The 26,871-nt window shown below is 40.3% G+C and overlaps 2 protein-coding genes across 12 annotated transcripts; one reads left to right on the top strand and one right to left on the bottom strand.

Annotated features, from left to right (window-relative positions):
- Window positions 1-385: 385 nt before the first annotated feature.
- On the top strand, window positions 386-16,193 carry LOC115750835 (homeobox-leucine zipper protein HDG2-like). 6 transcript variants are annotated; one of them, XM_048283006.1, is made up of 14 exons: window positions 386-402; window positions 9,637-9,776; window positions 9,952-10,071; window positions 10,713-10,969; window positions 11,082-11,199; window positions 11,751-11,939; window positions 12,211-12,651; window positions 12,788-12,889; window positions 13,084-13,284; window positions 13,372-13,546; window positions 14,050-14,321; window positions 15,118-15,213; window positions 15,299-15,674; window positions 16,168-16,193. In XM_048283006.1, exons 2-13 carry the CDS (start codon window positions 9,690-9,692, stop codon window positions 15,656-15,658), a joined length of 2,418 nt encoding a protein of 805 aa, XP_048138963.1. In that variant the 5' UTR covers window positions 386-402; window positions 9,637-9,689; the 3' UTR covers window positions 15,659-15,674; window positions 16,168-16,193. The 6 variants fall into 6 exon arrangements, with proteins under 6 accessions (XP_048138963.1, XP_030544276.1, XP_030544277.1 ...); XM_030688415.2 differs by lacking the exon at window positions 386-402 and having other exon boundaries at window positions 9,650-9,776; window positions 10,740-10,969; XM_030688416.2 differs by lacking the exons at window positions 386-402; window positions 9,952-10,071 and having other exon boundaries at window positions 9,629-9,776.
- A 2,200-nt stretch (window positions 16,194-18,393) lies between these two features.
- On the bottom strand, window positions 18,394-23,503 carry LOC115750833 (glutamate receptor 3.4-like). Of its 6 annotated transcripts, none has more exons than XM_048283004.1 (7): window positions 23,386-23,503; window positions 22,295-22,665; window positions 20,567-21,906; window positions 20,135-20,412; window positions 19,884-19,915; window positions 19,368-19,777; window positions 18,394-19,036 (listed from the first exon to the last, which is right to left on the bottom strand). In XM_048283004.1, exons 2-7 carry the CDS (start codon window positions 22,632-22,634, stop codon window positions 18,581-18,583), a joined length of 2,856 nt encoding a protein of 951 aa, XP_048138961.1. In that variant the 5' UTR covers window positions 22,635-22,665; window positions 23,386-23,503; the 3' UTR covers window positions 18,394-18,580. The 6 variants fall into 6 exon arrangements, with proteins under 6 accessions (XP_048138961.1, XP_048138960.1, XP_030544269.1 ...); XM_048283003.1 differs by lacking the exon at window positions 23,386-23,503 and adding an exon at window positions 23,202-23,352 and having other exon boundaries at window positions 22,295-22,704; XM_030688409.2 differs by lacking the exon at window positions 23,386-23,503 and adding an exon at window positions 22,803-23,169 and having other exon boundaries at window positions 22,295-22,704.
- Between the last annotated feature and the right edge of the window lie 3,368 nt (window positions 23,504-26,871).

Here is a 26,871-nt window from a genome sequence, read left to right as displayed (position 1 = left end):
GCAACTGCTCAAAAAACGCTCACGGTCAAGTGTTTCTTAATCCTAGATACACCCCACCCTACAAGATTAATGAGTTTTCTCAATCCTAGATAAACCCCACCCTACAATATTGCAATTGCTTTTTGGTACCTTAGCCACCCCGAAGGGGAGTAGCGAGAAAATTTGAGCAATGTAAGACTAACTAACAATGATTATAGACGGAAGGCTGATGGTGGTAGAATTAGAACAAAAGTAAAAGTTGAAGGTTTTTTATAAGATAAAAAAAATTTCAGATATAATTGAGACATATGCAAAAGTGGGTTTCTTTTTTGTATTAGGCTAGTATAATTGGGACAAAAGTAAAAGTTGATAGTTTTTTGTGAGAAAAAATTTTGTTTGGATATAATTTTTTTTTTGGGTCAAAGTTTGGATATAATTGAGACATATGCTATAGTTGGATTTTTTTTTCTATTTGGTATTAGGCCTTTTAAACGATATCTTGAAGCTTATTTTTCACCCTACTAGTGAACCGATATTTTACTTTGTTAATGGTTCATTTTTCTCGCCAAACTTACCAAAGAATCTTCGAAATTCGAAAATAACAGGTTTCAAAGACGATGAGATTTAATATCGTTCGTCCAAATAATCAAATCTCCACGTCTAGCTATTCTTTGAGATGTTGAGTGCTAGGGAGAATTCGGAACTCGCCATTTTGAATGGTTCCGTATCTCCATGCAATATTTAGGGGAAGCAGATACCAGAAAAGAAGTTAGAGGGCTTTTTTGCACGTCGGATATAATTGAGCAGATTCTAAATTTGGGAGTGTTTTTTGTGTATTAAGCTAGTAGAATTGGGACAAAAGTAAAAGTCGAATTTTTTTATGAGAATTTTTTTTTAATATAATTGAGACATATGCTAAAATTAAAGTTTTCTTTTTGGGTATTGGACCGCGTTTAAAATATATCCGCAACAGATGCACGTTACGGGCCAGGGCCCAGTTAGAGCGCTAGCGCACTACCTTCTGCATTGGATATGGGCTGTCTGCATGAATCTATGAAGTTATTCAAATTTTTTTTTTTTTTTGGGTCAGAGCGAGGTTATTCAAATTGAAAGGTGTATGCATGTATGTACAAAGTTACAAACAAGAGTCAATATAACTTTTAGCAATCTAACATTTTTAAAAATTTGTAAGAAACAAGTTTTCATAAATCGGATTAAATCTGGAAGTATTTTATCAATATGTATCGAATCGGGTATGTGTCAAGGAATTCACATTGTAATAAATTGGTCATAAATAAATTATATGTATCGATTTGAGTCGGACCATTTATGACCCGACCCGACCAGACCAATCAGTTTGACACATCTAATTTTTGGGGAGAGGGCAAAGGCCCTTTGCGATCGAATCCCTAAATGAGTGGAAAAGGAAGAAGGAAGACTTAATCAATGCCGTCGAAGAGTTCAGTCATCGCAGCGACCGCCTATGAGGTACACCTTGGGAAGGAGAGGCGAACGAAAGCCCCGAAGCGGGAGAAAAATTCTCAAATCTCGTCTCAAGTCGTTGCTCTTTCCTTGGCCTCTAAAATCCTTGCCGCAAGTCCCTCACGCAAGACAGATGTTCACTCTTGCCGAGCCTGCTTCCTCGTTCCCTAACTACGCTTCGGACAAGTTAGTTGGGCAAACGGACGGTTGGGGTAGGTCTCAAAAGTTTTAAGGATCTTACCCGACGCCCCCACTCCACCACCGTAGGGGCCAAGACAAAGAACTGCCCACGTTGCATGTCCCATCGGACACCACATAATCAAAAGAATCCCTTCATTCGTTCCCACGTACAACCCTAGAAGTGCCCTCTTGGCAAGCACCAAACATGGAGGGCCGATCGCATTACAACATTCCCAATTTCACTTTCCTTTTTTTTTTTGTTTTTTTGGGTGCGCTCTAAATTTTTGCTGGCGAAAAGAATTGCGAGTTAATATATGGAAGAATTACCAAAAAAATCTCAAATCTATTACAACCGTGTCGATTGAGTCTTGAACCTTTTGTATTTGTGTCAATTCAGCCCATCCGGCCAATTTCGGCTGGAAATTGGTTAGATGGCACGGGCCGACATTGACGTGAACAATTATGTTTTATGTTTTATATTTTATATATTTTCCTTTTGTTTCTTTTTTCTTTCTTTTTCTTTTCTACCTTCTTCCTTCGGCCGGTCGCTGATTTAAAAAAGTATTAATATATTATTGCTAAATGGTCACGTCAAGACCGGCCGCATCACGTCAATAATATTAGATCAAAATCAAATGGATAGACTAAATAAGCACAAATGCAAAAGATTTATGACTCAACTGACCAAAAAAATAAGTTTTAGAATTGAATCGACATAATTACAATAGATTCATGATCTTTTTAGTAAGTGTCTCGTCAATATTATTGAGACTGCGAGGTTGCTGCGCGCATTGAAATCGAGCAGCCCTATTAATCCAACGCTTCGAAGCCTCGCTAGACTCTTGGGAAAAAAGGCACAGAAAAGTCAAATGGGTCCTTTGGTTTTTTGTCGAACACGAATGGTTCCTTCAATTTCCACATTAAACCGGCATGTCGGTCTTAAATGCGTCCCTAGATTGGTCTCGCATTGACCCCTTCGACAAGGCATTTTCAAGTAGTTGGGGAAGTATCGTAGCTGATAGCCAAAAAGTTCCTAGGATACACCACGAAAATCCACACAAAAGCAAAAGGGTTTGACCGGATCATAACTGGCCGACTCATTAATTAAAGCAATTTTATCGAAAAGCGACTTTGAACACCCTTGCTAAGAAGCCATTTAATGTGAGTCGTGCACTGTTTTCACTCGCATTATGTGACATGTATCCTTTGGAAATCCAAGTATTCGATACGGGGTCCTGATGTATCCAGTGAATCGGCGGCGACTCCCACAAATGTGTGCGATTGAGCAGCTCGGTGGTATAAATTCGTTGTGATGGATTCCATCAGGTCGCGGGCTCGAGCCATGTCTTGATCAAACCTATGATCGACTTGTGCTTGAAGCATTTTGCTGCCTTACGTGGAGAGACCTCCCCCGACTTTTGGCACGCCGGTAGGGTTAGGGGTGATGGGCTCGTAGTCTTACAGGTGGGCTGAACGGTCATGGCTCAAATCGAATTGTTAACATGTGATCTCAAGATTTACTGTGTAAACTTAAATTTAACCGGACAAAAAAGGCCAAAAAAAAAATTTTGTGACCGGGAAAAAGAAAAGGCAATACAATAATTGGGGGAAAAAAACTTTAATTGCGCGAGGACGGCTTACATTAAGAGCCGCTGACTTGGCCCAAGTCGCGATTTTCCAAAGCCTTCTTCTTCTCCCCATTGACCCTATCAATGATCAATTTTTTTTCTTTTTTTTTTTTGGCTTTTGGGCCTCCATTGAAGTTCCCCCGGAGTCAAACTTGACCCCCGGGCGGGCCCCACTTGACGTTGCCCCACGAACGGCATCGAGGGCTGACATAAGCTGGGCCCCACCGAGGAACCGCTGGTCTCGGACGCACGGTAGTTTTCCGTTTCGGCCGCTTCCCCGAAAGGGGACGGACTGAGATTAAGCCACGACTCCCCCACGATCGGAAAATATACTGAGGGTCCGCGAAAAATGAATGTTTTAAATGATCGAAAAAAAATATTTTCGTCTATCCAAAAATTTAGGCATAAATTATATGTCAATAATAAATATTATTTTCATTAAGTAATCAAGTGAGCATTTTTAAAAAAATATTTTATAAATTACTCATTTTTCGCGAATCTAACGAAGTTCAAATACATGCACTATCTGTCACCAAAGTATTTGTATTTTAGTACACTTATAGTGCAATATACATGCATACTTATGTCTTTCTATATGTTTTTTTTTTTCGAACCGTTAAAAAAGCAGGTTGTTTTTCTTTAGTGAATCGATTGTCCACGTATAAAACGTATTCGGACTATTTTCAAGCAATACTCTAGACTTTTAACGCGGCTCATGCCAATTATAGCATAAAGGGTGTCCTTGTTTGATCGTTCAGTCGTCTAAGAGTTGTCGATTACATTCGAGGAGACGCATTTTTTCGGTTATTAACCTCCGCGCAGTTCTTTATAACCGTGAAATCAAAGCCCCTCTTCCTAAAATTTCTCTTCTCATTCTAAAACTGATTCTCGTACTATATTATCATCTCGTAGTCAAATCATTGACTTTAGCTGGGACACTCTTTCAAGCTAATTTCGCCCGGAAGCAGGAGTAGATTACTTTGCAAATAAACGAAAATGAATGAGTAAATTCTATGCAGATATTGGTCGCATTCAAACGACATATGCCCACTCTTACACTTTTTGGTTACCTGGGAATCACGAAAACCACCAAATTCTGACATTAAGTAGACACGAAAAGAGAGAGAGAGAGAGAGAAAGAGAGAGAGGGAAAAAATGCTTATTAATGATGCAGAATGTTTTCCCTAAATACCAACGAGTTGTGCTCATTAAAGTAGTGAATCTTGTGGGACTTTAAGAGAAGGTAGAGAAGTGTCAATTCACCAAAAGTCTTAATGAATTTTTATTTGGACTGACTTAGAAATTCTCCTCCTCCTCCTTTTTTTTTTTTTTGTGTTTGCTAAGTTATTAATTTTTTAAAATTGCGTAAATGAAGGAAATATCCCTTTTTGGTTAGGTATAAAGGACTGAAATTATAGGATGCGGGAATACGGACGGATTTATACGGTTGTTTTCCTTAAACGGTGCTTGGAAAAAAGTTTGGGTAAGTATGACAGAACCTAAAAATAGATTTATCATAAATTTATGTGACTACAATGTCTGTGTTTTGTGCGCAAATAGTATATGTGTTCAATTGTGAAATGATATTTTCACTAAATATTGTAATGAAATGATTTTCAAGTTCTCTAGTATTTTTTTTTTTTAAATTGGAAGTGTGAAATCCATTGCAATGCATGGTGGATTGGTAATTTTTCTATAGTAATATTGCAAATAGAGAAATGTTTCCTTGACAAGTATTGCCGAAACTATACAATCTCAACTTTAGATTCATACACCATCACCAAGTGTTTTGTATAAAATACTCATTAATTAAAAGATTGCATGATCAGAAATAACTAATAGTAATGTTAGACTGACACGCTAGCAGCTTGCTTGCAAATGCAGTTATTTAATTCTATGATTATTTAGAATTCAGAGAGCAAGTGGTACGAGAAAGGCATGAATGCATTAAATGGTCATTGCAATGCCCAGCCTCCATTAATTACTTCAGCCATTGATGGCGCAAAAAAGATTGCAGAAAGAGGAAGAAGCATGTGGATAGGAAAACTTTAAATCTCTCCACAATTTATCTGTCTTAAAAAGAAAATTTTATGTCATTGAAATCCCACCAAAGATGTTGCAAATTCATACATTTTTGTGTATTGATTTAGGACGTACGGATACTCTCTCGGGACTTTCGTGTCGTGTCGGACATGTGTTGGACACCGGCACGCGTCCGACACGCAATCAAAAGATGTCAAACATCCAACACGTGGTCAGCACTTTGAACAAACCAGGAACACTCAAATCCAGCATCCCCACAAGCCATTTCGACATGCACGGGCTCAATTCTAAACATTTTCAATAAATACGGGGTCAAAATATAAATCTACCAAAAGTATATATACTTAAATCATATACCCAGTTACCCCAAAATTAATATACCTAGCCAGCCTCAACGTGTCGGAATTTTTTTATTTTTTTTAAATGACGTGTTGTCGTATCGGTGCTACTTGGGTATTGATTATAATTTCCAATCATATGCAACAAGAACAGTTCATCCCTCAAAGAACAATTTACTTCCTTTGTTCCGATTAGTTGTCTCAGGTGGGGCAGTGAATGGGGAATTGAAGAAGAATGATGCCATCCTGACAGGAAATTTAATTAATCTGTTGTGACTGTTTGGAAGGATCGGAACCGTGTTGGTTTTTCTGAGTTGAGTTCAAATGTACGTGCATCTCGTGGCGTGATGTCATACGTACTCTGCCTCTATGATTTCAGCGCAGTCGCAGTTCAAGCCCCATCCATTGCCCGATACCATATCGTCAAGGGGGAGCTAACTATATTGGCTAAGCCGCTTTTTATTCAGAATTTTAAGCTTGTGAATTGCGAGTGCAATAAAGATTATTCGTTGTTTCACACATTAGTTATCTAATGTGAGACTCGGTTTTCTTGAATATCTTTTCATTTGTTGTGGGACAATGGAAAAGCATCTGTTTTCACAATGTAATTAGGCTTTGGGTAAGGGATGCTTCCTCTTGGAAAGACCTAGAGCAATTCAGCATGTGAGTTTTCTTGTCCTGGTTTGTCAATGTTTCCATGGTAAATGCTGCCAACCAAGATGTGTAAAATAGAACATATAACCATTCTCTCAATACAGTACAACATAATATGATCATTTCAAGTATCATTGGTCGTCATTTTGTACTATACGGACCGTGACATCTAGAGTTTGATGTTCTTTTATGAAAGATCTTGAATCAGGTTAAAGGATTCCATTTCCACAAATTCTCTAATCTTACCACCTCGGTGCGCATGATATATCACTGTTTGAAAAGAAAAAGATTAATTCCATGAAAAAAAAAATCCAAAACTAATACATTTGTGATAAATATATCATAAACTATTTTTTCACCACAAAAAATCCCAAACTGGTACATATGTAACAAATTTGCCCCAAAATGGTACATTTATGACAAATTTACCATTCGTTGGTTTTTCTTTAAATTTTACTATTAAATTATTGAATTAGATGACATGTGACAGTTGACTAGTATGCTATTTTGGGGTTTTTATCATTTGTTTATCATAGATGTATCAGTTTGAGATTTTTTGTGGTATTAACCTGATTTACCGAAAACTAATGAAGGATAAATTTGCCATATGTGTACCAGTTTGAGATTTTTTAAGGTGAAAAAATTAGTTTAGGATAAATTTGTCACAAGTGTACCAGTTTTAATTTTTTGTGAACAAAAAATAGTTTGGGTAAATTTGTCACATGTGTACTAGTTTAAGATTTTTTGTAGTCAAAAAAATAATTTGGGATAAATTTATCACGAGTGTACCAATTTAAGATTTTTCGTGATATTAACCCGAAAGAAAAATGTTAATTTAACTTTTGTACATGAAAAAATTACCTAGAAAATTGTCCAGTAGTCACAATACCTTAAGGAAAGCCATACTCACCGACATCCGTCACGACATATTTATGTTGTAGAGAAGAAATTTGCTTATACAAATATCGTAAATATATGAAAATATCGTATAAATATGGGTTTCGCTCTTTGCAAGAGTATGCATCACTTGATATCATCAAAATAATCACTCTAGAAATATTAAGTTTCTTGACAAAATGGTTAGGCTCCTCAATCAAAAACTATCGATATTTGAATGAAAGCCATTTTGGAAGTTGTGCATAGCATTGAAGACATTCTTGCCAAAAAAGGGAAAATAATTAGGGTTTCGTTTTCATAGCGTCACACTTCATCCTCACTATCTCATGCAATTTTTGGAGTCTCCTACCAAATAAATGGATCTGTATATGGAATGGTTGCTTTATGCTTCAAGTTTGTCCTTTCACTCCCTTTTGTGACATTATCGCTAATGTTATTCCACGAAAACGAAATCATGGAAATTAAAGCTAACACACCCATGAAGCATGTTTAGATATCCTGCCCAAAGAAGAAGTTCGACCATAGCCAATCACAAAAGTAAATAGATTTTAGAAGACAAACCCCATCGGAATGCACATCTCTTAGGATTAGCTTGGTTTGCTATCAAACGTAACGGCGTGTCCAAAAGATCAAATTAACCAAATTGATATAATTTGGTTGATTCAACAGTCAAAAGGTCAATTCAATGCATTTTAGTATCGTTATCTCGTCAAGATCACACCAATAAAGATTGATTACATGCTATTAGAAGAAAAGTAAGCGATTTAGAATCGCATCCCACATGATACGCTTCAATCTACACATGAATCGCCGATGCAAAGTCACAAGTAATTTAATAGGTTGGACCATATGATGTTTGAAATCCAAATTGATGATTTTGCACAAAGAGGAAGGAGATAGATCCTTCTAACTCTCGTTTGCACACCTAGCGTTGTGCAAACGTTTGAATTCATTTTGGATGTTGGTGTTGTTATTCCATGTTGAAAGCATTTGAATTATTGAAATTTGGGATGTCTATGCTTGTCCTAATTTTTTTCCCATATAAAAACAACTGAAGTTCTATTTTTTGTCACAGGAGTGACGAATTGTTATTTCCGATGATTATCGGATGCGGTTGTCAGACACGCAAGAAAACACATGGCAGTAATGTGAAATCCGATGTCTCGATCACGGACACGAACAACACGAGCATATTACAAGATAGATAGATAGATATGCCACTGGCGTGATTCGCGCACTTAGTTCTACTTCTTTTCGATCTCGAAAGGCGTAACTCGGATTTCGTGTATCCAATCATGGATGATATAAAGATCATTTTACATTGTCTTTGGTGTAAGAATGATACTATCTATTAATCAATCATTTGGATTTTTCTTAGAATATGTCGGAATGTTCAAGAAAGCATAGTGGACTGTGTATGAGTTTACATTTGAAACTTGAAGTGTGGCTGAGAAAGAAACAACGAATCACTTGTGAAATCAGATTAAGCATCAAATTAAGTCTCTCTCTCTCTCTTACATTGAATTCATTGACACCCCACCCCCTCCACCATTTAATGCTGTTGCACCCTCTCGATGCCCTCTGCAATTACTCCTCTCTGCCATTTCTCTCCCTCTCCCTCACTTCTCCTGTGCTTCCTTCCTCCATCATCTTCTTCATCATCTCTCTCTCTCTCGCTCGCCAAGAAAATGGTTCTGGAATAGGGTTCCACGAAAACACAGAATAACCCCAGGACGATCTCCCTTCATCCTTCTACATATTTAAGTTTCTATGTTATTTCGCAGAGTAAGTCCTGCAGTTCTTCTCCAAGTTTTACTTTGCATTCATTTTCCTGTTGGCAATGATCTCTCATGCAGATGTCAGTGGCAAAACTTTGGAGTAATCTGTTTTATCTCCCTGTGCTTGAATAGACGGGCCTAACAGAGATTTCTACGCACTACCCATGATTTTTACCTTCACATAATATGCTGTCTTTGCTTAAGTTTTGGCGTTCTCTCCCTTGTTGCAGAGCATCGATGGAGCAAAGATGAAATGAGACGAAAACGAAACGGAACGTTCAGTAGTTGAAGAAGACGACACAGAAAGAGAAAGAGAGAGAGAGAGCGAGAGATTAGCGGGCGTTACTCGCTTTTTCATTTTTTCTTCCTGATTTTCGGTTCTGTCTAGAAGAGGACAAGGTCGAGAGAAATTTGTCAACCCTTATCCCCTGCACTTTACTCGTGTTCTTGGGACGTAAGAGCAAAACAGACATGGACTGATTCTGGCCCCCAAAAATAAAAAATAAAAAATAAATCCAATATCTTAGTTAATTTTTTTCAACGGCAACACTGGACCCAAGTCAAGACTTACCTGGCTCTCTCTCTCTCTAACTTGCAGTGACCTTATATTTAGACTCATTCTCAGACCTCCAAACAGAATCCTCACCAAGTCCCAGCCCTAAAATCACCACTGTTCATACAAAGGAAAACCCAGAAGAACACTGAGAAGAATGCCTGCCCGGCTCATGATTCCGGCGAGAGACATGCCTCCTATGATCGGCACCAGCGGAAACGTCGGTGGTTTCGGGATTGCTCAGGTCAGCTTTTGGTTTTCTTGAAACTCCGTGAAGTTTGAAACTCGTCGTCGGGATTTCTGTCATCTCCTCCTCCTTTCTTCTTCTGCCATTTTGGTCTTCATTTCACCCTTTTGTTTTCACTGATAAATCAACGCTCTCTCGTTGCAAAATTCTAATCCTTTTTTTTTTTAACAAGTTGAAGGTTATTTTTCGTGTCCTGAAACTCACGACCCTTGTCAGTCTCTCCACCTCGTTCTCCGACAGATTTTTAGATTCTGGGTTCATCAACCCTTTCGCAGGTCACAGGAAGTCAAAGGTCTCCTGCCCTCTCTTTTTTTTTTTTCCAGAAATTTCTCAGTTTGATCTCCCATCTTTTCTCCCTTTCGATTTTTTTGCTATTTCAAGAAAACCCCACCTCGATCTTCGGAAAAAACGCGTGAATTCCTCCAGTTCTATCGCCACTCGTACATGTAACCCTATTCCTTTTTTTTTCTGTCTAAATACATGTGACCCATTCTTCTTTTTTGTTAAATGAAAAATAAAAAAAAGGGGGTATGTAAAAAATTCAAAACCCTGGCTTTATGCTTGTTTAGCAATATCATTACATTGCAGCTTTAGTTGCTTAATTTTTCATTATCAAACTTGCCCATGAATGGTTAATGCTTTTCCTTTTTTTCTCGTTTTGCCTGCCTTTCAGAGTCATATCCAACTTTTTTTTTTCTCCTTTATATACATCGCTCCTTGCTGCCATTATGCTCCCCCTCTATTACCTCTCCAAACATTCTCTCTTCACACTCGCTCGGGTGTTAATTAGGACACTGATGTGATTTTTTCTTTGCCTTGCTTTCGTTTGAGAATGGTCGTGTTCGCGTTGTCTCTCTTCCTCCTCTTCTTCTTCTTCTTCTTCTTTTTGTTTAGATTCGAAACCCATAAGTGTTTGGTTGGGAATCTTTAAAGGAGATCTCTATGATGGACGTGTTCCAGCAAAACTTGATGGATGGCGACGGCGGCGGTCCGCAGCTTCACCCTCTAGACATGGCGGGGAACCCTTCGGAGAGTGAGCTCGCTCGCCTCCGAGACGACGACTTCGACAGCAACAAGTCCGGCAGCGACAACCACGAGGGGCCCACCTCCGGCGACGATCTGCAGGATGAGCGCCGGAAGAAGAAGCGCTACCATCGTCACACCCAGCACCAGATTCAAGAAATGGAAGCGTGAGTTTTGCCCCTGAATTGTGGTTTTTTTTTTCTCCTCTCAAAAATGATTTTTATTTTTCACATGTTTCTTAATGACTTCACCAATTTTTATTTTTATTTTTGGGTTTAGATTTTTCAAGGAGTTCCCGCACCCGGATGATAAGCAAAGGAAGGAACTGGGGCGTCAATTAGGGCTTGAGCCTTTGCAAGTCAAGTTCTGGTTCCAAAACAAGCGCACTCAAATGAAGGTAATTACATAACCACCCCCAAAAAAAAAGGTGAAGGTATTTAAAATGAACTCCTTACTGAGCCCCTCAAAATTTTAAAAATTATAAGAGTAACAACGTGTAATAATAGAAGAACACCTCTAATCACAACGGTTGATCTTCAACCAATCTAACGGTGGAGATCGATGAGAAGTCTCCAGAATACAAGTATATATACCTTAGAAAGCCCTTATGTACATTTCCCGTATCGCATGTTAGAGTAATCAAGAAAGATACTTAGAAGTTTTAAGGTTCGCGTGGTTATCTTGAATAATTGTTCGCTGCATTTTGCCTTTGGAAACCTTTGGACCTTACAACTTACGGGAGATTGACGTTGGCCCTGCACTAGCTGATCATGGCCACCATGAATCTAATACGATGAACCTAAACCTGAATTAAGGAAAGATAAATCCCGCCTTCGGACTACGGAAAGTGCATGGATCTACGACAATGGCTACCAACTGGGCATATGATCTTATACTTTTTCCTATATTTTGCTAAGATCTGAATTCACTCTAATGATTTCCTCTCAGACCCAACATGAGCGCCACGAGAACACACAGCTCCGCACCGAGAATGAGAAGCTCCGGGCAGATAACATGAGGTACCGAGAAGCGCTCAATAGCGCTTCCTGTCCCAACTGTGGCGGCCCAACTGCCATAGGAGAGATGTCCTTTGATGAACATCACTTGAGGCTGGAAAATGCCCGTCTAAGAGAAGAGGTAAAGTAATTTTCTAGGTTTTTATTAGAGATGGACAGAAGTTTTGTCTTCCGAATGCAGTGTCCGAGTTGATGACGACTATGCACTTGAGAAAAAGTGAGGTCAGACTGTTGTTACTCCGTTCGAAATCCAGTACCGCTTGTGGAAGTAGTGTTTTTGCAAGCAGCGTAGTGGATAACTTGACGAGTATTGTAATATCAGTACGCAAAACTATGTTCAGCTAAAGATTACCTTTTACTTAACTATATCTTGATTCTTGGTTTGGTCTCAGATTGATAGGATATCGGCAATAGCTGCAAGGTATGTAGGCAAGCCGATAGGAAACTACCCTCCTCTTTCTTCTCCAGTCCCTCCTCGCCCACTTGATCTTGGTTTCGGAAGCTTCTCGGGCCAATCAGGTGTTGGGGGCGATGTTTATGGGTGCGGGGACCTTTTCCGATCAATCACTGCACCGACTGAAGCCGAGAAGCCGATCATAATCGAGCTGGCGGTGGCAGCCATGGAGGAACTTATCAGAATGGCGCAGGTGGGAGAGCCCATGTGGACTATGGGACTTGACGGCACTTCAAGCGTGCTAAATGAAGACGAGTACATTCGTGCATTTGCTCGTGGGATCACAACAAACCCCACGGGATTTAAGCGTGAAGCCTCGCGAGAAACTGGGGTCATCATCATGAATCACATCAATCTTGTTGAGATTCTCATGGATGTGGTAGGGTTTACCTCTTTAATTGGCCACATTGATACTTCTAGATATCCACAATGTTGCCAAGTTCATTTAAACTGAGCAAAATTGGTCGTTCAAATTACCTTTCAATCATTCATTTGCTAATGCTATATGATTGCAGAGCCAGTGGTCCACTATTTTCTCAAGCATTGTCTCAAGAGCTATGACTTTGGAAGTTCTATCAACTGGGGTGGCAGGGAATTACAACGGAGCCTTGCAAGTGGTATGTATGTGCACTCAATTCGTATGACTCATATGTGTTTCCACTCAAACAAACTTAAGTAGATCAAACCAATGCCCAAAATTAGCGTGGTTATGCTTAATTAAGGAAGACAGTTGAGCTGTGGGCATTTAGTGAGCACTTAGCCTCCATTAGCGTGTCCGATTATTTGATTGACTGATCTCATGAATTCCCAGGTGACGGCTGAATTTCAAGTTCCATCGCCACTCGTTCCTACTCGGGAAGTACATTTCGTCCGCTACTGCAAGCAGCATAGCGACGGGACTTGGGCAGTGGTTGATGTTTCTTTGGACACTTTACGCCCAAACCCAGCGGTCCGATGCCGTAGGAAGCCTTCGGGATGTCTGATTCAAGAAATGCCGAATGGATACTCTAGGGTATAGTGAATCTTTTACTCTGCTATGATTTTCTTATCAACTATATTATTCCAGGAGAAAGGGTAAGTGAATAAAACCACGGTGTAGGTCACATGGCTTGAGCATGTGGAAGTAGATCATAGAGGAGTGCATAACCTATACAGGCAGCTTGTTGGCTCTGGCCATGCCTTCGGGGCCAAACGCTGGGTCGCTACCTTAGATCGACAATGTGAACGGCTCGCAAGTGCCATGGCAACTCATATTTCTAGCGGAGATGTTGGCGGTATTGTTTTTTATTTCGACTCTCTTTCGAGATTTTTTGTTTGACTATGGATGCCGATATTTTTTTTTTCATTTGATTGCAAATTGATATTCTGTATCTCTTTTTGTTTGGCCTACACTCACAAATACTCGAATACCGTTTCTCTCTTACTTGTGTCTAGGATTTTTCAGTTTCCTCTTAAGCAAACATACGTACCATTTATTGTTTATCCCCATATTTTCCCCTTATTAAATTTTTCATCGGTATCTCTCATGAGTTTCGGGTTCAATTAAGATCTGAGGGCTTTATATAGTGACCTAGTGCTTTGTCTGTGGGTACTGATTTTCACCAAGGCTATGCTTACCGTTAATTTCGTTGGTTTCAAAAATATTTCAGCTTTTGAGTTAGCTAAGGTTGTAGTCTAGACAATGCAATATACACTATCAAAGCTTTTTGGCGGTAACAGTTCGGAAGCATTGAGGTTGAACGAGTTTAAACTTTTGACTTGTTGCTTTTTTCCAAAGTCATAACGAGCCCCGAAGGGAGAAAAAGCATGATGAAGCTGGCTGAGAGGATGGTAATAAGCTTTTGTGCCGGAGTCAGCGCATCTACAGCTCATACATGGACGACGTTATCCGGAACCGGAGCAGACGACGTGCGTGTGATGACTCGGAAAAGCGTGGATGATCCGGGCAGGCCTCCGGGAATAGTTCTATGCGCTGCCACTTCCTTCTGGCTGCCAGTTTCCCCAAAGCAGGTCTTCGATTTCCTTCGTGATGAGAATTCTCGAAGCGAGGTAGGGAAAAATTTTATGAGCTTATATATGCATTATGCAATTTTCTTTCCTTAGCAAGTCTACAGCATATGTTGTTTTTAGTATGAGAACGGGAATGCATGGAAAGATATCTGAAGAATTTACTTTCTTCAATATCACATTTGATGGAACAATTATCTGCCGGTGTGGTTGGTAAACTTGACAGACTAAGAAACACAATTTGAATTCTTTAAATGGATTTCTAATAAATTCTATGCAGGTATTCTCCATTGCCATTAATATGTACAGCTTCCTGTGTTTTTTTTTTTTTTTTTATAATTTCTTCTAGTAGGATGTTAAATTCGAGATTTTTACCTTAAAAAGGATTTTATCAGGGTACAGTCAACTAGACATTGTTCTCTCAATACATGTCGAGTGAATTTTGCAAGTCCATGCTGTCGGTTCCTCCTTTGTATTCCTCATTCGGGTGCAAGAATAATGGAGAGAGCGATGCAGGTTGTTGGTCCGTGATTCATTTGATGCCTTAATTAGCTAACGTTGTCCAAAATTTCTTAGACATGATTTTGGGCTAACATGCATTCTACTAGTACTAGTATGTCCTATATAATATATCGTGTTACATTTCACCTTAATTGGGTGATGATAGAGCCATAAATGATTGATCATTCATTTTCTTAACCAAAGATTTTGTTTTGTGAAGTATCCGAAGTCCTTCCGAGTGTGGTGGTTATGCTGCTAGGATTAATTTGTTGAGTGAGCGAAATGGAAGCTCTTGTAATGTTGATTTGATGCTCTTTATCTTTTTGCTACTGTGCAGTGGGATATTCTCTCAAATGGAGGAATTGTTCAAGAAATGGCACACATCGCCAACGGCCGAGACACCGGCAACTGTGTGTCTCTGTTGCGAGTAAATGTGAGCTTTGTATCTATCCTAATGTTGCAGCTAAATTCTTCAGTTACCGAATCTAAACAAATCCTTTGTTGCGAATGTTTACCAGAGCGCAAATTCAAGCCAAAGCAACATGCTGATATTGCAAGAGAGCTGCACTGATGCAACAGGCTCCTTCGTGGTATATGCTCCGGTTGACATCGTCGCGATGAATGTGGTTCTAAACGGCGGAGATCCCGACTATGTGGCTCTCCTTCCCTCGGGGTTCTCCATACTTCCTGGCGGCTCGTCCATGCAAAGCGGAGGCGAAGTGGCATCCGACGGATCTCTCTTGACTGTCGCGTTTCAAATTCTGGTCGATTCAGTCCCGACTGCTAAGCTTTCTCTCGGATCGGTCGCAACTGTTAACAATTTGATTGCTTGCACTGTTGAGAGGATTAGAGCTTCTTTATCGCCTGAGAACAATTAGCTTCTCATGCACATTGGTAAGTTAAAAATCATCTCATCTCTTTGTTTTTCAGTGATAAAACAGTATCTCATCTCGATGTTTCTTTTTTCTCCTTGTTTTCTCGGTAAGTTTCACCTTCTACATCTTAGGTAGATAGTTATCTGCATTTCCAAATCAAGCAGCATTGCCTCTGTTGGGTGTGTTAGGGTTTTAAGTTATTCACATGATCCCTCCGAACGTCGAAAAATGCATGTTGTGAATATAGGTTCGTTCTCCGTTCTTTTATCCATGGAGCAAAAATCTTTCCTATACTATTTTTCATCCTCTGTCGGTGGAAACAAACAATTGTCTCATGTAGATGAGCAATATCAATAACCCTAATACCACATGCGTGGCGTTACTTTCTCCACCGTGTCCGAACAAGATAGAATCTTCTTTGATTGCTTTGTTCGTCTTGACAGATGTTCATCTAACTATTTCCTTTGATTTCCTATCTTAAACTCTTAATGCGTCCTCTCTCTTTTGAACAGTTCAATTTAGAAGTGCAAGGGCAAGAATGAGGAGGTGAGTTTCCATGGGAGAGAAGGCGATTAAGGGAGGGACAGTATATTAGCTCATAGAGTTATTTGGAGAAGTCAAGAACGCACCTCGTGTGATCCTCAACGCTTCATTTGGAGTCTATTTTAAGCACTCGACGGCCTTGAACATTCTCCGAAGCAAGCGCGAAGATAAGAGGTTCGGGAATTGACTTCTCGGATCAAAGACAATCAGAGAACTCCATTAAATTTCTGTTGTTAACTTAAGTACCTAAAGCAGAAGAGTCCGGAACTATTGGTTCATGCTAGCTTTTAGCTTTGTCATGTCAAGAGGGAGAAAAAAAAAAAACTCAGTTTAGCTAGGTTTAGGGTTTTTACTGTTGTGGAATTTGAGGATGCTGCTATTCTATCTTCATGACTTTCCTTATCAAGGGCAGTAAAGCTCATCTTCTGGCTAGCATCGGCTTTACTTTTCTTAATATTCGATTTTTATTCCTGATGTTGCTTTCGATTTTGATCATTTTCTTCTTCGGTGCTTTTGAGGTCGTGTCTCTAACATTGCTAGAAATTTTGTTAGCAGCAACAACTTTACGTGGAAAGGAGTATCATATCTAGGGTAATCTTCTATTTTTCTTAAATCGAAATTCAGTTTAGTCGACAAACTCGAAATTAGTATAGACGATGAATTTCCTTGCATGTATCTAGGAAGGGTGATGATTGTTCAAAAAGTCGTAAACATACTGTACCACGTCAATTCGGTGTTAAACTATTTTAATTTGTCCAATTTAGTCTGAAACCTTTTAATGATTTGCTAAAGTGGTCTTTCTAGCCAGTTTTGGAAATCACTAACATAGTCATCTAGCATCCTACGTTGAGTTAAGGAATTTTTTTTTTAGAAAAATAGAAAAATCGGCTACATTATTGTCAATTGTGCAATTTTTCGATTTTCATATTTTTTTTGTCCTTTTCCTTTTTTTCCTCCCCCTTCCTTTCATTTTTTCTTATCTCCTTTCCCTATTTCCCTTTGCTACCGGGGCCTCAACGGTGGCCGTCTAGCCAAGGAAGGGAAATAGTGAAAAGAAAGAAGAAGGAAAGAAAGAAAAAAAGAGGAAAAGAAGAAAAAATTCAGAAAATTTGCGAAAACTGTCCATTTTAGTGCCGTCCATGTAGAATGGCCGGCACTAAGGAAACCTCCATGTTAGCGGTTTCAGCGAAAAACTGATCGAAAGGGCCACATTATTAGCAAATCATCAAAAGATTTAGGACTATAAATTGGACAAATTAAAAAATTTAAGGCTGAATCATCCGCCATACGATAAGCTCAGGAATATTTTGGATGATTTTCTTCGAAGTGTGTCATGGAAACTTTGGAGACTCACTTGCGAGTTGGTGTCTCTTGTGCCGGGTGCAATTCTCACTTTAACGGGGAGTCGTATGCCCCGAAATACCCTGTGAGGTGAAGCAATACGTTGATTAGGATGTGTTGCAACAATGGAAACCGTAGAAAACTAACTGAGAAAATTTTTCGAGATAGAGGAGGTAGAATGCGAAAACTAGGAACAATACCTGCGAAATGGATTCAAGAAGACAAGATAAGAAGAGGAGGCATTTAAAACTATATTTGAGTTCCGAAGTTGGGCTAAAGTGATGTGAATAAGATGGCCCGCACGGCCTAGGCCGACACGGAAGCCCGGATCAAACTGGTCGGCCTCGTATGAGCAATTGCTCGATTGGTTTCTGCTGAGGCACGAGCTTGGACACTGTTATCCCCTCCTCTTTGCCCTGCTCCACGTCTGACAGAGGACCCTCTGGCGACGGCGAGCGTCGCTCGGCGTGTGACCTTGCCAGTTGCTGGTCACCAGCGAGGCCATCGAGGAGGCCGGTGACCGCGGAGGAAGAAGGTAGAAGAAAAAAACAAAAAACAAAAAAGTTATAAAATAATTTCAAAAAAATAATAAAAAAATGACAAGAATTGTTTGCGTCATTGCGAAAGATGCCACGTAGGCCGATCATCATTCACATCAGCAATTTCTAGCTAAAATTGGCCAATGAGAAATATTTTCGCAATGACTGGATACTGAACAGCCAGATTCTGATTTCTTTATGTGAGGTTACATCATCCTGACAATCTCCAGATAGAATTTCATGGACCAACTTCTCTGGTTGCATTGACACTCTCATCTACGATACAGAGCAACCTTTGGCTCTCAACGCATTGCGCAAAATGGCAACCTTCGTCCGAAAATTTGTTTACCTTCTTGCGTATTACGTGATTCCACTTGTTTACCTAGTGGAAGCTCAACTTAAGACGATATTAGATGAACTATACTCTGCCTTTGTGCACATCCTACGGCTATAACAGAGAAGAAAAATACACCGTGTGACGGCCCGAGAGCAAATCTTCCTCTTAGGCAGGAGGATACGGCGAATGCCCGTCTGAGCTCTGGTTGGCTTGTGGCTTCTCCTCGCTCTTCTTCCGCTTCAGCATGTGCTTGATCTCCTCTTCTTTCTTGTCCACAAATACCATCAAGTTCTTGAAGCTGGGAGAGGGAGACGGGCGTCGGGCACTGGCAGGTTCGATCTCAACCTCGGGTTCCTCGGTCCCGGGGCTGAATCTGCGGTACTGCGATAGGACCTTACAGCAGAAGCAAGTGAGAGCAAGGACACAGGCAATGCCGCAAATGAGGAACAGACCCCAGAAGCTGTTCAGAGAGAGCCGGTTCTCATCCTCTGCATTTGCTAGAGCTGAGCATCGAGCTTGCGACAGCCATTTATCGTGAATCCTCTGGAGATCGCCATTCTCGGAAAGCTGAAGGATTGCAGTCGACAAGTCAACCGCGAGAGGGGAGTCCCGTTGGAACGCCTGAAACAAGGGATTGCATGCCAAGAACCAACCACATTAGATTTTGTGCCGGTTGTGATCATGTTACATCTGAAGGTAGCAGTCAGAGGAACATTAATAATACGATATATTAAGGTAAGTGACAGACATGCTTATTCGCTACTCTAGCACCGCACATATTCTGCAACTGCAACCTGTTTCTACCCAATCATCATATTCATGGTATAAGTGTGGCTCTTGCCGACAAAAAGAGGGATCATCTCACACCGCCTGATTAAATTAGCTTCGATTTCTATTCCTCCGAAAATCACAATCGATGAAGAGATAAGGAGAGAATTGTTCACGAACTTACAAATCCCCAGCCGCTTCTTGTGAACTCCTGCCCCACTGTCCTGAATGCACAGTTTGCGCTGGACAAGAAAAGCTCGACATAAGGAAGCTCGTCGACAACAGCCGAGACTCCACCTCCTCTTGATCCTTTCTCAAGAGCAACGAGATAATCTTCCTGGCTTTTCAACATAACGAGCCTAGATTCCGCTATGTTAAGCTCATCGATGAGATAATTCCATGCAAATGACCCTTGTTGGACTCCAATTCGATCCGAACTCGATATCAAGCTGTCGATCCCTTCGATACCAGATGTCAGTTGCTGCACTGTGAGGATTGACGTCAAACTAGCCGTGTAGCTTGAGTTGATTATCAGTACCACGAACAGCCATATGATCAACACCAACCGGCCCAAGGTGCTCACAGTGTTCTCCCCTGGTCAGGTTAACCAGAAAAGTCATGAAATCTTTCCTCTGAAACAATTAGCAAGAATGAAGATCTTTTATGCCAAAAAGTAACGCATGAGGCATAGGATACTCACTATGTGAGAAAAACATAGTCGAGAAACTAAACCTGCAAGACGAGAAGAAATTTCAGTGTAAGAACGCTGTTCCCATTAAGCAGAGCCACAAAATAAGCATCTCGAGTTCAGAAAATCGCGAGTAGGAATTTTATTTGGTTCTTGCTGTTATATATCATTCAAAAGGGAAACAGACACTCCCACAGAAACTTCAGCATCATGTAACTGCCCTTCCTCGAACAAAAACTTGTAATGAAATCAAACACACTAACCAGAATATAGTAATGAGTTGTTGCCTCGGTGAACCTCGGAATTCATGATTGAGCCGATGTTCAAGTATCCAAACCACAGCCCCCACAAAGAGGAAGAAGGCACCAGTGACACACCACATTGGTACTGTAAATGGTTTGAGGAAAGCCCATGGACTAGATTTTTGCTCCTTCACGGGAACAACGACGACAAGCCCTGACTCCATGTATGGCTGAGTGAAGTCTACAATCTTTGTCCTGTTTGTGACAATTGTAATGTCTCCAACAGCCGCATCAATATTCTGATATAGCAAGAGAGAAAACAATCTTGATTTCAAATAGAATTGCTAAAGAACCTATAGCTTCTTGAGCCAACATAAAATTCTAAACTTCAGTAAATGAAGATCGACTTAGCTACTCATCGAACGAAAGTAACTCTTTAAATAAGATACTTACATTCTGAGCAACCTCATAAACCAGACTGCTGTAGTCAGGGTTGTGCTTGCCATCTCCATATAAGATGTACTCATGCGGAACAGGATAAGGCAGCAAGTTTAAGGCCGCCTCAAAGATGTCAATGCAAAATCCCTTCACCCCTGGGGGATCCTTGTCTTTCACTAAAAACTGCTTAAAAATCACTCGGTTCGGCACTCCAATTTGCAGAGGTTTCCCATTGTTAGGGAATACCCACCCTCGAGGCCTCGATGTCATTTCACCAGGCCATATCACACCGTAAAGATTTTGACTGCTTGTCGATCTATTAGGCGGTTTGTCATACAGCGTTTCAGGAGTGACGACTGAAAGACCAGAGTAATTCGACCAGTATCCAATCCTGCGGGTCCCTGTGCCCCCAAAGTTTAGAACATCCATTGCCGGGTGGATCAGATCCTTATCCGGATCAAACTGGATTTCGCCGCTTAAACCTGTGAAGTTCGTAGTAAGAAGTATCTGGAGCAATCTCGTCCCTCCATCAAAGACACGGAGAGTGGATAAGCTCAATCTGCTTCTATTCAAGCCAACCAACTTTGCATCATTAGAGAAGGAAATATTTCCACCTTCACTGAGAAAAGCATCAAGAGCACGGGCAGCTAACCAAACAGAATCGTATGCAAACAGAGCATACGAATTAGGGGTAGCCGTAGTCTTGAACTTCAAGCTCTTCCACCGAGACAAGAAGCTCTTCTTTCTACTCGTATCTGGCGTGTAATGACGGAGAGCTATAACTCCTTGCAAGAGATTCATCTTATCGGCATCCACTGTATCAGACAAATCTAAAACCGAAGGAAGCCAATCAGTGGCAATCCAAACATACCCGCCAACCATCATCCCGAGATTCTTCGCAATCGAGAAAATTTTGAGACCGGAGTCGGGATTTACATGTACAACATATATCCTGGACTCCAGGTTATTTACTCCAATCAACAATTCCTTGATTGTGCTTCCCAGCGCCCCGGGAGTGAAGGCGGCCTTATAAGAAATCTTGGCACGCTTCTTCGCCAGAGCGTCGCCGAGGACTGAAACCCCACCTCTACCGTAATCATCATCAACAAAGATGGCAACTACTTCCCTCCACCCATAGTATTCAACCAAATCTGCAATCGCATACATCTGGAAAGAGTCGCTCTGAGTGGTACGGATGAAATAAGGGTACTGTAGTGAAGACAGAGTCGGGTCAGTCGCTGCGAATGAAAGCAGCGGCACATGAAGCTCATTGACTACGTGGGATATAACATGAGCTATTCCAGAGGATTGCGGGCCTATGGCAGCAACCACGTCATTCTCCATGAGCTGCAAAGCTATAGATGAAACATAGCAATCGTTAATGAAATGGACTCTGAACGGGAGAGACATCCGATGCATGATACATGGTTCATTCTTTTTCCCCATCTGATAGCTTGAGTTTAACTTTTTTCAAAATTATCAGAGGGTCATACAATTTGCAACATTCCCTGCAATTTTCAGTGAACCCCGGGAATACGCTGAAAATTTTTCACTTCGGTAGAGATAAATACTCCCAATTCATGAAACCAAGTGACTCAGAAGCAACTAATCTCAGCTCATAAATCACCAGCTAAGAGCCTAACCTAATCTTGTGAACTCACAATAACATTTCAGGTTTCAAGCGAGATTTACTGCTATAGCATGGTATCTAATCCCTCCGAAGTGCAGAGTTTCAGGCAGTACCTTCCACAGTTCCGAGAAATCCGCTGCAATTCGTATCATACTCGAGCAGGTTCAATTTTGTACCGGCAAGAATGCTCGAATCAGCGTTAACATCATCGATCGCAGCTTGAATTGCTGGTTTCGCTGCTCTTCCGATCACGGAATCTTGGGTGAATAAAGAACCAATAGTCACAGCGCTCGGCCTCCTCGACGAAGAAGGCAAAGATGAAGAATTGGAACTGGAATTCCCAGCCGCATCGGCGATTACTCCAATGGTCAGCCACAAGCACGTCACCAACGACAGACATGGCATTCTTCTCATGGACACAGGGCCGCGATTAGCTCTCAAGGCCACCTCCATGTCTCCGAAAGCTTCGCAACTCTTCGATCAACACCGACACCGCAGCATCAGATGCATGACAAAAACCGACCTGCAAATTTTCCAGTCACGCAAAGAGAACTTTCAGCCCGGGAGTTCTTCGGACGGCAAAAACCCAAATAATCCCATGCACATGATAAGATTTCTCACATTAAGAGCGGATAAGAGTATCAACATTCGAACCAGTTCATCGGCGATGAATATCAAGAATCAACACCCTCTTAAAAACTAGCGAAACAGCCTATCAAAACAATTAGTGTACTTCAGGACTGCCATATCTAGACAAGACCCGGAAGACCCACTATTTATTACTCACTGCCATCGCCATCCAATCACGAAACAGAGCCTAAAAATATTTTAAAAAAAAGGAAATCGCCAAGCAGAAATAAACAAATATTTCTCCAAGCAAGTTGGCGGGGGAGAAAAAGATCCGACTTTGAACCGGAGTACGGACACGACACACATGCATTGATCGACAGGCGAGAGAAAGAGAATCCAATACACCACCGGGGAAGAGAAGAACTCGGGAGGGTAGCTTTCGGAGATTACCTGAAAACCCAGATTTCTCCAAAAAAAAAAAACACAAAACACATAGATGGTTTGGGGCTAGTTTGAGCTCGTTGAGATTACATGTATCTAAAACTCATTAGACCAGACAAAAGTTTGAAAGAAGAAGAAGGAGTAGAAGTGAAGAAACGAGAGACTTCGCAGAATTAAGAACGAACAGCGCGGAAGCCTCAAGTAAAGAATGATTCTCTGTCATTTTGGTGTCTCGCTTTGGAACAAAAACAGATGGTGATGTCCCGAAAAGCTAACCCAGCCTACGTTCGCTCTAGTCATTCGAAGCATCATCATCAATTCATCATCATCATGTGGCGCCTATAGGAAAACGATTATATAAGTAGGGAAACTGAGAGTGGGCCAGGGGAGTTCGAGAGAAGGAACGGTCCTGATTAGGCCACGTCAGCAACAGCGATGAGTAATTCGAATACTTATATTGGCTCCTGATGTACCTGAAGCAGGGACATGCAGGCTGTTTGGCTGATTCGATAAAAGCAAGGGATTATTTTATTCCTGAGCATAGTGGGGCCCTCTCGGGATTATTGAGAGTTAATGGGATGTGGGCCCCGTCCTCTTAGGTGTGAAACATGTGGGGTTCCGTTCTTGAACCACGAGCACTGCCTAAAAATTAATTTGACTTGTACAGACTTTTGTGCCTTGCATGAGTCTGCGTTCCCCAATATTCCATTCATACGTTGCGAGGAGAGAGAATAAAATTAGTTATTGGGAAACGGTAAGTAACAATTGGTGGTGACATAAGTACATGAAAGATAGGAAGATAATCATGTTTATTTCTTTGACCTAAGTTATGAGATTAGAAAGATAATGATGTTTATTTCTTTGACCTAAGTTATATTATTAGGGACAAAGTTTCGATTGGCATCATAGACAGTCATGATCACGTCACGAGATAAAAACAAGGTAGTGTGGTGATAAGTATAGTTTCCAGGATATTGCTTATCATTGATTATTATTCCACATGAAAATTGGTAAAAAGGGCAGCACTATTTTTTAAGGTTAAGCATGGTTTTAGGGTCGAACCCGAAATGTGAAACCGGACTAATAAGAATGATATTCAATTTTAGGTTCTAAGGTATGTAGAGTAAGGTTCGAGTTTCAAAAATTAGAGAACCTGTTTCGATAAGTAGGTTCGGGTTCTATGTAGGTGGAACCCGAAACAAGTTTTTTAATTTTTTTTTTGTATATGTTTTGGTGCGATCTTGCCGTATTCCATGATATCCAATGATGAATGTGTAATATAAAATCACTAATGTGAGCTTTCATTTTCGGCAATATTTATGAATGAGACTTTTGCTTTATTTCATATATATTCATATATCTAAATATGAGTCGTAGTTAGTGGATTCTAGTATCAAGTGATGGTCATTAAAGGTGACGATTTACTGCAATAGTTAAAACAAAAATACAGGTGAAATTGGGAATATCGTGGAACCCGTGACAATGTGGGTTTCATATTCTAAAAAATGAGGAACATGTTCTTACGGGTATGTTCCGGTTCTAGATGGAACTTGTATGAAAGCTAGAACCGCTCATGCCTTCTATTTTCGCCTCTTACATGGTTAAATCTGTCCAATTTTCATGAAAAGGATAAAATTTCACTTAATCATGCAATTGCAACTTAAAAAGTGGTGACCCAAATTTATTTATTTATTTTTAGTTTTTTAATTGTGGGTATCCATGTGTACTAAAGCTACTACGTTTTCAATTTATTATTAGATTTCACTTATGTAAGAATTAGTTTTGTTGAAAGGAGAAATATCTAAGAAGTCTAATTCTTTTCAACGTTGTTTAATAGATTTGTCGATTAATTGACAAGTAGAATCAAGAAAAAAATCGACATAAATACTTTTTTAACGCAATCACTTGCTAATAAACTTTCACATTTTCCGACCAAAAAAAAAATGTCACATTTGTTGTGCGTATCAATATCAAACCCTTTTATTTTATCGATTATCTTTTATACACATATATACTGGAATAATCAATGAAACGGAAAAAAAAAAACCCCTCTGTAAAGAATTTCCAAAATAAAATTATGGTTACATTCTCCAATGTATGGGAGATGTAAGGTAATTAAATCACAACCTTCATAAAATAAGAAATCTTTTCTTAAAAATGCCGGTGCAATCTCATCATTTTGGATTGACAAAAATTAATATCATTCATGAAGTGTTTTGGGAAAAAAAAAATTCAAGACATGAAAGGGTTTGATAGTGATATGTACAACAAAAGTAAAATTTTGTGAATGCGGAATTGTTTATAAAAAAAACCGTCTCTATTAATCTCTATATTCTACTTGATAATTAACTCATATATATTTGCTCGACGATCTAAAAAAGAACGAGGTTTCTTGGGAAAAAAGTTTTTGACAAACGAATTTAATACAAAATGTCTAATTATGGCAACTAAATGCTAAATAAATATAGAAAACGAATAAAAAAGAGGCAAAGCAAATAAATTTGGGCTATTACTTTAAATCGCAATTGAATTATTGACATTAATTTTGCCTTTTCCCGCGAAAAAAAAGGGGTGAAAATAAAGCAGCCCTTAAAAAATGTTTAAGTGATTAGGCTTTTCTTTTCTTTTTCTTTTTCTTTTTTTTTGGTCGAAAAGTGATTAGGCTTGGGCTATGGAGCGTTTGACAAAAAGTTATGGGGAGTCGTACAGTCACGGAGAGGGAATTTTATCTTGAAAGTGATTTCTCAAGGAAGAGAGGATGGAGGTGACAGGATTCATTAACTACAGAAGTCACGACATTTATTATTAAGGTAGACAATTTACTACATATTTTCTGAAATATTTCGGATCATAGAGCAATCCCCTTTAAAAGAAAGTTATGAAAGGACATATTACCCATAATTAAATTATTATTAATATGGAAATAAGCGAACGTCGCCATAAAATTACTGTCAAAGAGGCAGGATCCGGTTCCGAAGCGGTTTGCCCAACTCTGAACCGATCACATATTGACATGTAGATATCGATGTGGATTTAGATGAAACAAAATAGCAAATCACCATCCACTTCACTTTTCCTCCTCCATGTACGGCTGCCTTGAGCCCGACTCCGCGCCTCTCTCCGCCAAGTCACCACTGATAGAGTTGTCGGCGCCATGTCTGATGCAACCGCTGCCGGGGTGTCCAACCCTCTCCGTCGTCTTTGTGGTCAGCATTGCAGATCTGAAGTCGACCACCGTCGCTCGCAGCCATGGACGAGCTGCTGTCGCTGGAGCCATGTTGCAGATCTAGTAGTCTCGCCGGGGCCATGGACTAGCCGGAATGGCCACCGTGCTCGCGTCCATGGCTCGATCTGGAACTCATGGTCGCGAGCTCCAGATCTGGAGCCCCATGGGCCCCGCCAACAGACCACTAATGTTGCAACAACAACGACACAACGGTCATGAACGGCAGACTGCCCTGTCAAATTTGTTGGACATCGCAAAGGACATTTTTTGGTCGGAATCTCGGTGTCTTCTTTGTTTACTCTCCATTTTATTCTTTCCGCACTTTGATAATTTCGGCTTGATTTAGGCTTCGTAGACAGGTTAAGGTTCCTTTCTTGGTGGGGATAGATGCTCGGATGAAATTGAAATATCTTCCATTTGGAGATTTTACAGAGCACGTAATAGGAGAAATTC

Source organism: Rhodamnia argentea, chromosome 7 (genome assembly GCF_020921035.1).
Source record: "Rhodamnia argentea isolate NSW1041297 chromosome 7, ASM2092103v1, whole genome shotgun sequence".
Taxonomy (NCBI): domain Eukaryota; kingdom Viridiplantae; phylum Streptophyta; class Magnoliopsida; order Myrtales; family Myrtaceae; genus Rhodamnia; species Rhodamnia argentea.
This window is presented reverse-complemented; position numbering and strand designations above follow the sequence as displayed.